Raw genomic sequence first — 12,759 nt, 5'->3', positions numbered from 1 at the left:
TAAAGTATTACTTGCTTTCATATGGCTGAAGATTAAGTGTGAAGCACAGAAGTGACTGAAACAGAACCTCTACAGAGATTTTAGTGGTCAGTCAACACCACAATTCTAAAACACCATTCTACTGAAAGCCACATCATTGTCAGAGAGAAGGAAAGAGGGAGAAGTGCATTCAGAACTGAACCATTATCTAGTTTTGCAAAACTTAACAGATATTTTCATGGCTGAAGATTGTCTTAAACAATACTTTTACATTACATTCTTAAGTGTGAGTGAAGAGCAGAGTTGGTATCTGTTATCTTTGCTTCATTTCTTTGAGACCTTAGGTACTGGGATTGTGACACTGCATGGTGTTTGGGTATTGTGAAGAACAGCTGTCCACACATCTTGGAAAGTACTCTCCAAATTAAAAAATGAAAATTCAAAAAAAAAGGTGTCCAACTGGTGGCTTAAAGACTAAAAAGTAATCAGAATTAAAAGTCCTGCTTCTTTGGGCTGGGATTGTGACTGTGTGGGTCTATTAGTATAGAACATTGCTATAAACCCCATACCCTGCATTTGCCTGGCACAGCAGTGTCTCCTGCCATGCCCATTGAAGCAGGACTCCTCATCTTCCATGGAAATTCAGTCTTTGGTGCCAGGGATGGAGTTTGCTGTCACCACCAGGGACTTAGGGAGGGTTGTCCTAGTTGGCCAGACAGCCCATTTCACAAAAGCCAAGGTGGAAGTCCTGCTAGAAATCCATCCCCTAACCCTAACCCTGACCCTGGGCTCTCCCTGAGCATGGATTCCCATGGGGAAGTGCAGTTCCCAGGGCGCTCAGCATCTACACTCAGGCCAGTGCTGACCTGGGTTAATTACAATAAATGCTCTTTGAAGCGTATTATGGAGAGGGAATGGCAGGTATTTCACCTTAACTGACTGAATTAAGCTCCTTTCCTTTTGCAAGCTGTTTCCCAAAGTACAGCAGCATTAGTTTGCTCCTCTTCCTCCTGCAGTGAGAATAATTTGTGCGGAACATGTTTCCCCTCCTGTTAAATACTTTTCCTTAGCATGTCAAGCGTGTACATTGCTGCTGGCAAAAAGCAACCAGACTTGCAGAAAGAAAAATTTCTGAAGAATGTGCGGGGTGTTTGGGTGGAGCACAAACGAGCAGATGTTCCCACAGAAGAACAGGGTTTTATGGTGAATGAGCAGAGGTAAAGCCCTGGCTCCAGGGCAGCTGGATGTGTTAGATGTGCTCCAGTGTAAGAGACACAAATGCAGCAGGACTGCAGGAAAAATCACTGCTGGGATGTGACTGAACCCTTGAAATGCTGTGTCTGGGTGTTTCGTGCTGAGGGGGATTATTGGGATGGATGGATGGATGTGGGATTACTGGGATCGTCTGTGTCCAGCTCACAGCCACCCTCAATTGACACTGTTTGGCTTTCTGAAGCAAACTAATGTTTCATGTCTGGCAGAAGGATGCCTGTAAGAAGTTTCAGACCTGAGCATTTGAAGATGGGCCATCTAAATCCATGTTATTTGGAAATAGTAAAATGCCATTTGTTTGGCTTTATTTTTGTAAGTTACTTTATTTTTGTAAGTGAGTGGTCAAAAACTATGAAATATCTTTTTCACTTCACCCAAGCAAAGTTGAGAAGCCCAGAATCCATCCAGTGTGGTCTCCATGCCCCAGTTCCACGGGGTACTGCTGCAAAGTGATCAGACAGAGAACAAAGCTATTGCTTTAATTTGCAACATATTGAATCTCTCAGCCCTTCTGAAAATATGTGCCTTAGCTTCAGTGTCTGTAAACTATGGTAATTAGCTGTAGAAACTCATCTCTCAAGTTTGACATCTTTGGCACCATCCTAAAAGATTACTCAGAGAAAGGAAAAGCCGCTCCAGTGCCCCCACTTGTGACTGGACCCTGCCTACATCTGAGTTCCTGGGAGATGTGTTGCCAACTAACTCCATTCCTTGACTTGCATTGTCCTACTAAATGCTCTATTAAATTTGCCAAAGTCTTTCTTTTTCAGCACCTGTAAGATGTGAAAATAGAGAACTTAATGATTAACCTAAATGTTTCTCTGATAATAATTTATTTTCTGCTGAAATCCCCACTCTCTGCACATTAGATGCCCCACCCAAGATCTGCAGCATTGGTGCCTGAATTTCAAGGTGTGCAAAGAATGTTGTGAGCTGTGCATCTGGAGTGTAACTGAGAGTCTGGTGATATCTGAGATCCTCTGTCTTGTTTGCATCTTGCTCATGCATGCATTCTGCACAGAAATGTGGCAAATGTTTAGCTGAACTAAATTGAGATGTTGCACCTCATCTGGTGTTTAATGTGAACCATTCACACCTTTGAGACTGGAATTAAGTGTCAGGTTTCAGTCACTGTAATTAGCAGTTGCTTGAAATGATAGTTAAATCTATTTTCTGAGCCAAACATATCACTCAGATACTGAGGAAAGAAAAATAAACACAGATCAGATCAGAATTAGATTTGATCATTTGGAATTATATGTAAAATAAGCTGGAAACTTTGAAGGGCAAGGAGATGTGGAAGCTCATCCCTTTGTATCCACAGATTCTCAATTCTCAGGAGGACAAGAAAGCTGTGTTATAAGCCATGGAATGGCTTTGCTGGCCCTGACTGTCCTGTATAGCTGAATCCTGAGGGAAGATGTGGACTTTGCAGGGGAGTAACTGCAGGAACATTTTCAGGTGCTTTTAGAAAGGGGTTGTTGCCTTGATATGACTTGTGAGGAACTGTGAGAAGCATCTCAGAATCACAAAACAGGCAATTCCTGAGTGAAGAATGAGGTCTCAAAGTGTTGTCTTTTTTAAAATTTATTTTTCCCTTTGCAGGATAATCACAGGTTGACTTGTCCCTGAACAACCCCAGCTATAGCAGATTTCACAGGTCTTGGCTATTGCATGGAGTCACAGTGAGATGCAAAACCTCCCTGGAGGTGTTTCAAAGGCACATGGCACTTGGGAACATGGTCTACTGTTGGGTACAGTGATCCTGGGCTATCTGGTGGACCCAGTGATCCTAAAGTTCTTTTCCATTCTCAGTGACTCTGTGATGACCAACACTTAATACCAGGAGGCAACATTGCACCTGAGCATTCACCCCTAACGCTGCATTGCTTGACTGCCTCATTTCTCAACTTTAATGTTGCATAAACAACTGTTTTTCTGCCCTCTCCTACATGCTCACACATGCACAGAGGCCTTGCTTCTCCAGTCCCTCCCACACAAGCAAACCTCTCTTGGCTTTGCTGGAAATTTTGCCTAACACCTGAAAGGATGGTGTTTTACAGGGTTCCTTAGGGCTGACTGTAATAATGAGGATGTGCCTCCCTTTAGGAGAGCTGCCCACTCTCCTTGGGCTCATACAGTTCATACACTCTTCTCTGTTCATAAAATCCATGAGACTCACTGATCTGGGCAAGGCAAATATGAGTTGTACCCCTGACATAATTACTCAGAAAAATTAACTAGCTGTTGATCAGCCAACCAAAATTATTTTGGATTCTGTAACATCAGAGCAACCCCTTTTGCAAGAAATTTCTTGCCCTTTCTCTACCTTGTAAAAATATCTCAAATTCTACTTTTGAGTACAAGACTTGGAAAAGTCATGCCAACAGCACTCTGTAATGTTGTAATGAATACAGCACTTACCTTTCTGTTTTGTGAATATCCAGCAACAGCCTTGCTTTTGCCAACTCAATTCCTGAAAATGTTATTAAAATCATTCTCAAAGAGTGAAAACTGATAGTGGGGTTTTGCATGACTTTGCATGAATTTGGTATTTGAAGGCTCTCACTGGTTCAGGTGTTTTAAATCCTGTTTATTTTTTAAAAAGAGAAAAAGAAATCATCATCACAAATAAATAATAATTTGAAATAAAAACAGAGTGTGCGTGTATCTCCTGTGCTCTGAGACCCTTTTGATGAAAAATATCGTCACAAGTAATTAACAGTTAGGGGGCACAGGTGGAGGTGGAAGCAAGTGCACCCAGGATGTTTCAGCCCATCTGAGACTTTCTTCAGCTTAAGGCAGAATTGGTCTTAGTGGTAAAGATCAATAAAACTGTAAGCAATATTAAAAGCATCCATTTTCGCAGAATTTTAACCTAACAACAGAACTGTTCCTAGGCTGAAATTGTACCTAGCAAGCATATAGATATCACTATATATTAATTACAATGTATTTGTTAATAGTAGGGAAAAAGCCACTTGGGGAGAAAAGGAGAGTGATGCCCAACTGGCAGAGCTCCAGGTGTTCCCTCCTGCCCTCTGCACAGACATTGAGCTGAGCAGAAAGACCAATTTCCTGCCATTATTAGGCTGCAGGAGGTCCAGCTCCACTCATGCATAGTGAACCTCTTTGCTCAGCCTGTACCAGGAGAGATGGAAGCTCCTTTGTCTTCCTCCTTCATAGCCTGGAGCCAGCAGCTCTGTCTGGATCTCAGTGTTGTTTCAGCATCAGCCTCAAAAGGTGTGTTGCATTTATTTGCCTTTTTAAATTTTTTTTTATTATGTTGTTGTTGTTTTTTTTTTTTGGTTTTTTTTTTTTTTTTTTTTTTTTTTTTTTTTTTTTTTTTTAATCTCATAGTCACTGGGCTGTCCAGGAGCCAGATATGGTGGTTTCAGACCTTGGTAATTGATTTGCCCTGGTCATCAGGGTTATATTGCACATCCTCTCCTCTCTCTTGAGCTATTTGAAAGATGATAAAACTTGCAAAAGTATTACCTAATTTTCATGTTTTTGCCATATGAATATTTCCTTGGGTAGTTTGTAAAGGGCTTTTGGCAGATGATTTTTATCATTTGGGTGTTTATACACCCCAGGCTGAGGCAATAAGGTTTGTTCTGAGTGGAATGAAGAGGGAGACTCTGCATGGTCTCATCAAGATGGTGCAGGTGTTCTCCCAGAGTTTGACCATAAATGCTTTTGGGAGGTACTCGCAGAGGTTTTGCATGTGTAAACCATAAACCTCCAACAGAGGCATTCCATAGGAATGTATGTGCTGACAAGGGCATTTCCACAAAAGCATTTTACAATGCCAGATCAAAAAGGCCTAAAATTTACCTCCTGCATCCCTTGTAGGTTAGAGCTGGCTGCATGATTTCTGTCCAAGAAAGAAAATCACCAGATATTTGCATTATGTGTACAATAAGAGCTCTGAGATGGCTTTCAGACTACCACAACTTTGAAATTCTCACATTCAGGCTGTAAATGAGTGGCCCTGTCTGACAGCAGCACATTCCCAGTGTGTGAACTCAGAACTGGAAAGGTATTGCATGTTTCATAGGAAACCATCTGACAGCTTGGAACTTTCCCTCCTTTTACAAAGATGACTCAGCTTCCCCTGTGCCCATCTCTGTTCTTCTCCTTTGGTTTCCATATTGCCTTTACCATCTGAACATCTCAGTGCCTTTACACTGGCATGCCCAGCCGTGCCTGCTCAGCACTTTCCTGAGGGTTTAAGGTCCATGGTCCTGCAGTTATCACCTGCTGGAGTCCCTTGGCTGGGCCAGGAGGTGTGTGGTGGAGGCCAGGCTGCTGCTAAGGCAAGAAACTGCCATCAAATGGGAGAAGACATCCCTGGAAGATGGTATTAGGCAAAACCCTGGGACTGGCACTGGACATCCTCTGAAGCCACTAGCCAAACTGAATCAATCAGACAAATCCAAGAGCTGATCCTGTCCCTCTGCTCAGCCCTCATGGAGGTGCATGAAGGCAAGAATGAAATTAATGAATGAAAATACAGTGGGCATCATCCATGTAATGTTCTTCCCATGTGGGAGATGGTTGTCTGTCACTCCAGGACAGGGAGGTGGTGGTTCTGGAACTCTGTAATGTGCAGTGAGCACCTGTCAATGCTCCTTTAGTTTGTTCCTCCAGAATGGCCTCAGGCACCATCGCCTCAGGGCCTGCCATTGCCTGTGGGACAGACATGGATGAGGGACAGACAAACGCTGCTGGGAGGCACAGGAGGATGAAAACAGATCTCTGTCTCCTGCAATATGAAGAGGTTACCTGTCAGCACTACTAAAGCAGGTTTAATTAGCAGAGTTTGCTTGAAAACTTCTGCAAAGACAAGCTCATTTCTCGTCTGGGAGAAAATAGGCTTTTTCTGCCTCCTCTGTATTATTGGTGTGAAAGTGGAAAAGTTGGCTGAAACCAATAAATGTGTTTTCTGCCTTGCTGAGCAGACAAGTGTCTGATGGAAGGTCAGCAGAAAGAATAATTTCTTGACTAAGTTATTTTCTCTGCTGGGGGAAAAGATAACTGTGCTACCCAGGAAAGACAAGGAATGATTTCTCTTTGGGTTTGGGCAGATTCAGCAGGATCTCAGCTACCACATAGAGTAACATGCTGGCTCCTGGGAAAGTGGCAAGCTGCTGGCTGGATCCTGGGTGTCCAGGCAGCTCTTCTGGCTGTGCAGGAACATGTCAGGAGTGCATAACAGCACTTCTTCAAGGAGCTCAGTGCTGTGTCTGTGCAGGCTGTGAGCATCAAGTTATTCTCCAAAGCTGCTTGAGGCAGCTTCACTGAGAACTTGTAAGAATTCATTTGGGTTTTTTCCCCAGTTCTACCAGTCTGGCAGAGCCCTCAGGGGATGTGCTATGTTTTATATTGCCTTTCTCAGCCTTGATTTTTCTGCTGCCCATAGTTCTGCTCCTCTCCTATTAAGAGGTTTTGCTGGTATGAGTCAAAAGTTTCACCGCTCCTGCTTGTAACCTGCTCTTTAATACAGTCTGTAGCATCTGAAAGTCTCTCATTACACCAACATCCACGTTGCCTTTGGCTCAGGCTTGGCTCAACCCAGTGCCTACCTGGCATGCAAGACAGTGGTAGCACCTCCCACCCCTTCTCAGTGAGCATGCAGAGGGTGCCCCAGAGCTGAGTGTGCATGGCATTTAGCTAAATGCCATCAACAAGGGCTAGGCAGGGTGTGTATCACTGCAGAGGATATGTACTGATTGATTATCCATCTTGTTCTGCCCAGTATCAGTTTGTGCTGCCTGATTTTCTGGCCAAATGTGTAGGGAGTGCACCCAGGTGTCCTGGAGGTTGGGAGGTGCCTTATGGTCTCCTGGTGCCACATTTCCTCTTGCTTTTACTGCTTAAATTTTGTGCCAAATGCCTATATGAATTTAGCACTGGGCTGAAGATGCACTTGGCTTGGTCCCTTATTTCTGGTCTCTTCTCCAAGCTGGGGTCCTTCCTTCCTGATGGAAATGCCAGTTTTTCCTGCACCAGTGAGGAACCTGGAGCAAACCATGGATGATGAGTGTGATGCAGATTTTGATCTTCAGCAAAATCATTCCTGTGCCAATCCCACTTGCACATTTGGTGAGATATATCTTTCTTCTGCTTTCATGCTTCCCCAAACCCTACTCCTGCCAGACACCACCACCCAAGGAAAAAAAATGGTCTGAGACAGAGTTGGTCTTTGATGGGCACCATAACCCAGAGTTGTGTGTGGCCAGAAATGTCCCCATGAGGCTCTGATTGCAACACTGCACACTACAACAATGATTTCTTTCTTGGTTTTAGATAACAATCTTGTTGGGGCAGGGCACAAAGGTTTTTCAGCTTGACATGTTACCGACACCTGAGATGCTGTTTGTGAAAAACAACACGATGGTTATGAAACAGAGGAACTAAGTGAAAGCTAACATGCCTGAGAAAGTGAAGGAAAAAGAGGGCATAAACAAGAGTGACAAATAATTTCCCTGTCTCTGGTGAGCCCATGGTCCTGGGCCACAAGCCCCACGAAATTTCTTCAGCTCCTGGCATCTCCTCTGGCTGTTCCCCTGTGCCCTCCTGTTGTTATAGCTCTGCCGTGTTGAGCAGAGCAGTCACTCACCCTTTATTCTCCTTTTTAATATCAGCACAACACATCTCCATATTCCCTTTTCTGGAGATTATATAGCCTCTGGGAGGGATGAGTTTGCTCAGAAGAGTCACCAGCAGGAAACACCTCCTTTGAAAGTCTGAAATTGCACCAACCACCAGGAAACTTTGCTGTTCTGGTTCTAGCTGCCTTCTCCTACTGACACTTGCAGGGCTTCAGACTTTTCTTCCTTTTGCCAAATCCTCCCTGTCTCACCATGGAGCCATGACCAATGGAAATAAATCACAATTTTAGGAATTTATTTGAATGTTGCTATGAAACACGGCGGCCAGTGAGAGGCTCTATTTGTGCAGTCATCCACAGAGGAAAGAAGACGTTAGCTTTGCTTTGCTTTGAAAAATAACTCTTTCATGTGTAAAGGGCATTTTGGGTTTGGGTGGAAGGCTGCAGCCACTGAAGGGGAGATGAGCTGCAGTGAGATGTTCACTCAGTCACACAGCCTAACCAAGTAAATTTGCAAATTTTCCTTGAGGTTGTTTAGTGCGTTGCTCAATGCACGTCACATACTGCTGCCAAATGTTCATCCTGGGCTTAGGACTGGATGCATTGTGGGGCAATTAAAGTCAAATATTACCCTCTCCTTCTGGGCCACAAGCAAACACGGCTGTGGGGAAAGGCCAGCAGAGGAAGAATGACATCATGAAACCCAAGAGGGAAAGCAAACACCAAGCCAGCACCATGTTCAGGTCAGCCACTGCACCAGGACAGACTTTCCTCTTTGTGACTTTGATTTCTGTGTTCTCTGCTTGCCCAGCAGGCTTTTATTGGGAAAGCTTTCAAGCACAGGTGTGCTGTACACCACAGCTCACTGCTGCAGAAGGATCTGGTCCTCTCTGCTTTTCCAGTCCTGGTGGTGGCAAATGGAGCCCAACATCCTCACCACCCTGCCCTGATGAAGCAAGTTCCTCATGAGCCAGCAAAAGGCCATTTAGCCTCATGAGCCAGCAAAGGCCATTCAGCCATGCTCTGCCTGCAGCCCTGCATGGCCAGGGCTGGTCCTCATGCTTCTCCTGCTGGGGGTGGGCTCAGAGCTGGCCACCAAACTGTGTCCTTAAAGCAAGGAAGCAACTCATTTCAGGTAGCAAGACTCCTCTCACAACACAGTGGTACTAAAAGAATGGGTGTCTTTTCTTACAGTGGCAAGGAAATTACCCCAACCTGATGTAATTTTTAATATTTTTTAAATCTAAGATGGAACAGTGCTGGTGCCAGTCCCAGTGCCACAGATACAACCTCCTTGGATGCATGCCATTCCATGCCCAGCTGCTTAAAGCACGAAGGTTTGTTAGTGGGCAGGCTGTACACAGGTAGGCAAAATTGCATGCCTACATCCAGGTGTCTGGGATGCATTCCAACAGGATCACTTGTAGGAATCAGTATTGCATGAAAGTGCTGGTAGGATTGGCCCAAAATTTCCCTGCATTGTCTGCTAGCAGCAAAACCGGGTTTTACTGAGTTCCCTTGCTTGACCCCCCAAAGTCAAAGCCAGGGCTGACACCTCACAATGGCTGGTGTGGCTACAAATACACCCACTAACAAATACAGAAGACTGCCCTTCAACCAAAATGGCTACAATTTATTATGAATACAAAACCTGAACTGGCCAAGACTTGCAGCACTATAAAAGCCGCACTATAAAAAAAATGTAAACCTTCCTGGCACTACAAGTCCCAGTGCCTGGAACACTTGGTTTTGCAAAGGACCCTCACAACTGGGAATAAACCCCAAAATTTATCAACTTGTTTATTTATTTTTTTTTGGTAGAAGTAAGTTTCCCATGTTAACAAAAGCAGAATAGTTTTATTTAGTGTTCATCTCACACCTTTGACAGCTGCAGCTGTCAGGCACAGAAGTACAGTATTAAAATAAACTGAACAGAGTTGCTCATTGCAAAAAATCACACTATGCAAACCTGTGGATTGTAACATCAACAGTATAAAATGTAACAAAATTGGAATTTTTAATTTTTTTTAAGCTTTTAAAGATAATAGTCCAGGCTATAAAACTATATAAGCATTGAATAAGAAATGTTAAAGTCAACAAGTCTACAACAGATACATCTTGTAAAAACTCAATAAATTATATATATATTTATAATATCTAGTAACATTTAAAACCATGCACAGTTTTGTACATTTTCTTTTTTCAGTACAGGAAAACTCTTTGCTTCGAGTACTTGGAATGTACACAATTAGCAGACATTTGTAAGAAAATACCAAAAAATTCTCTTTTTTTATTCCAACAAAACAAAAATCTATAGAAATCTACCTTCTCAAACTTCCACTGAAGTAACCTCAAACTATAAATTATTTATTTTAGGATAAGGATTCTGTGGCTCTAAGAAGAAAAAAAATCTTTCAATGAGATGTTGTCATCCTGTTATTCTGAAACATTGATATGCAATATGCACCAGAGAAAAATGAAAAACAAAAAACCCACCCACAAAAAATCCTCAGCCCAAAGATCTTCCACAGTCAGCTTGATCCATGCTAACATTCTTTAGGTCACTCCTGTGCTTTTACACAGCTATCTGGTGTTGAGGAACAAAACAGCATAGCATTCTAAACACCATAAATCAGGCATCACTGGCACTTTCCAATGTGTTAGATGCAAAAGAAATATGCAGCTGTAGCAGCTCTCCTGCAAACAGTGTCACTATTTTGCTCACATGGCATTTCTGAAGCCCAAAATACAACAGTACTGGCAAAGGGGAGAGAAAAAAACCTACCCTGCACCATCCAAAGTCAACATTTCACTTTGCTGCATACTTGTTATTAAATCGACCACAAAGAATACCTTCATTTGAAAATAGAAAAATAAACACCCACACCCCCTTAATGCACAGTGGTTAAACTGATGGAAGAATTCTTGGCCCTGTTTTTCTGAAATGCGTAAAAATCATCTCTCTGCTGCTATTTGTTTGGTTTTAACCACTGTTGATGTATTGAAAAATAAACTTACCTTTGCTCACTGCAATCCAGGATAAACTAATATTTTTTTAATGAATACATATATATATTTATAACATTAAATGTAATTTGTTAAAGGACTGTACATCTATACATTCTTTCAATATTTCCCATAAACACAAAGGAAAAACTTGATTAATATATTTTTCTCCATTTTAATAAGTTAAAAAAAAACACCCTTAAGTTTGGTGAAATTTAAAGTTTACAGTAACGCTATGCTATTTAAACCAATGAACAGATATGTTAATGTCTATAAATAACTTTACAAATATACATGTTAAGGTACAATTTTTAAAACAAAACTGTGAAGATACAAAACAGACAATCAAAAACATCTTTTCTTTTGCCCAGATCAGTATATCCTAGATTGCAATGCTCGTATTTTGAGACTCTCTCTCAGTACTGCTTTACGTTGCATTAGTATTATACATTCTTTTCTTTCAATATATTTATTTATATATATATACACGATATATTTATAGATATATACACAGATTCTCTGGAATAAACCTTTTTGATATAAGTTAAAGGCTCTTGCCTACAGGTACCCGTAACTTCTTTCTCCAAGTCACTGCATGTAGATGGAGCCAAACCTCTGGCCATGAGGGGTGCATGGAGGAGCTGCTCCCTCCACTCACCCCTGGCAAGCAAGAACAGGCAAACCCCAAAAATGAGATTTATTCCTTTTTTCCCCCCCAGCTGGCTGGTCTCAAAGGTCAGGGTGTGATGCTCTGCTCCCCAGGGACCCCACAGGTCTCTGCCATCCCTGGGCTCTGCTCCTGCCCTGGCACCGACCCGTCGCTCCCAGCCCCGTGCAAGGGCCAAGGCGCTGACACTTCAGATGACTTGACCATCTCTTTTTCACCATTTTTACTTTCATTTCTCCATGACAAATTTGCATTTTACTTAGCTTTGTTCTCTCTTCTTCCAGAAAGGATTCCTTCTATGTAGCTGGGTAGTATGATCGTGAAGCTATAAAAACGACGACAACAAAAATATAGATATTTTTATAAATATATGAATCCCTGCAGGCAACGTGGCTTTTCAGCTCCACCAAAAAGGTTCATGTACAGATTGCATAAGCGAAGAATTTCCACATTCTTGACACTTTTTTTTTGTTTTCTTTTAAAGGAAGTTTTCTTTTTCTCTTTTCTTCGTATTGCAGGCACAGAACGGTTACTGTGGCACTCGGAACGCGGAGGCTGGGAGGTCAGCACCCCCCAGGTTCAACATTCTCCTTAGTAAAGGAAAAATCCCTAACAAAATGGAAAGTAAACAAAAAAAAACCAACCAACCAAACAAACAAACAAAAAATTATCTAGGATAGATCATCTTGGCAAGAGATTAGTTCCTTCAGGCCAAACAGTGCTTCTTGACTTTTCATACAGCAATAGGGGAAAAAAAAATTTAAAAAAAAAAAATTTGAGGAAAAAAAAAAGTTTCTTTTTTTTTTTTCTTTTTACCCTGAACAGCTTGTCAACAACACAAATCTCCAGGCACCATCACATAGTTCCACTGGAAGATCCTTCAGTACGGTTTCACGCTCGGCGCCCCGCACTCGTGCCTCCACGGGCACAATGCCCACCCGCCCGTCTGTCCGTCTGTCTGTCCACGTGCCCATGGGTGCTCACGTCCGGATGACGCCATTGCAGGGCGGGTGCTTGGGCAGGCAGGGCTCATCAGGCAGCAGATCATGTGCAAAGACCGAGTCATCCCCTGAGGAGCAGGTGCTGTGGGTGTCCTGCCCGGCCGGTGAGTACTGCTCGAAGGGCACTGAGAGGTCCAGGTACTCCTGCCAGGGTGACAGACATCAGTGCTGGGGGCCCCCCATGCCAGTGACCAAGTGACCCCCTCCCAAACCCATCA

General features: G+C 42.9%; 1 protein-coding gene across 1 annotated transcript in view; it reads right to left on the bottom strand.

Annotated features, from left to right (window-relative positions):
* Nucleotides 1–9,654: 9,654 nt before the first annotated feature.
* The window catches only part of FGFR3 (fibroblast growth factor receptor 3), a 55,172-nt gene continuing 52,067 nt past the window's right edge, over nucleotides 9,655–12,759 (bottom strand). Inside the window, exon 18 of the mRNA XM_059470996.1 lies at nucleotides 9,655–12,685. Within this exon, the coding sequence (XP_059326979.1) occupies nucleotides 12,521–12,685 (165 nt within the window). The 3' untranslated portion in view covers nucleotides 9,655–12,520. The remainder of the gene's footprint in view (nucleotides 12,686–12,759) is intronic.

This window comes from Ammospiza nelsoni, chromosome 4 (assembly GCF_027579445.1).
Source record: "Ammospiza nelsoni isolate bAmmNel1 chromosome 4, bAmmNel1.pri, whole genome shotgun sequence".
Taxonomy (NCBI): domain Eukaryota; kingdom Metazoa; phylum Chordata; class Aves; order Passeriformes; family Passerellidae; genus Ammospiza; species Ammospiza nelsoni.
Note: the sequence above shows the minus strand (reverse complement) of the source record. Positions and strands in the feature narration are given on the sequence as shown.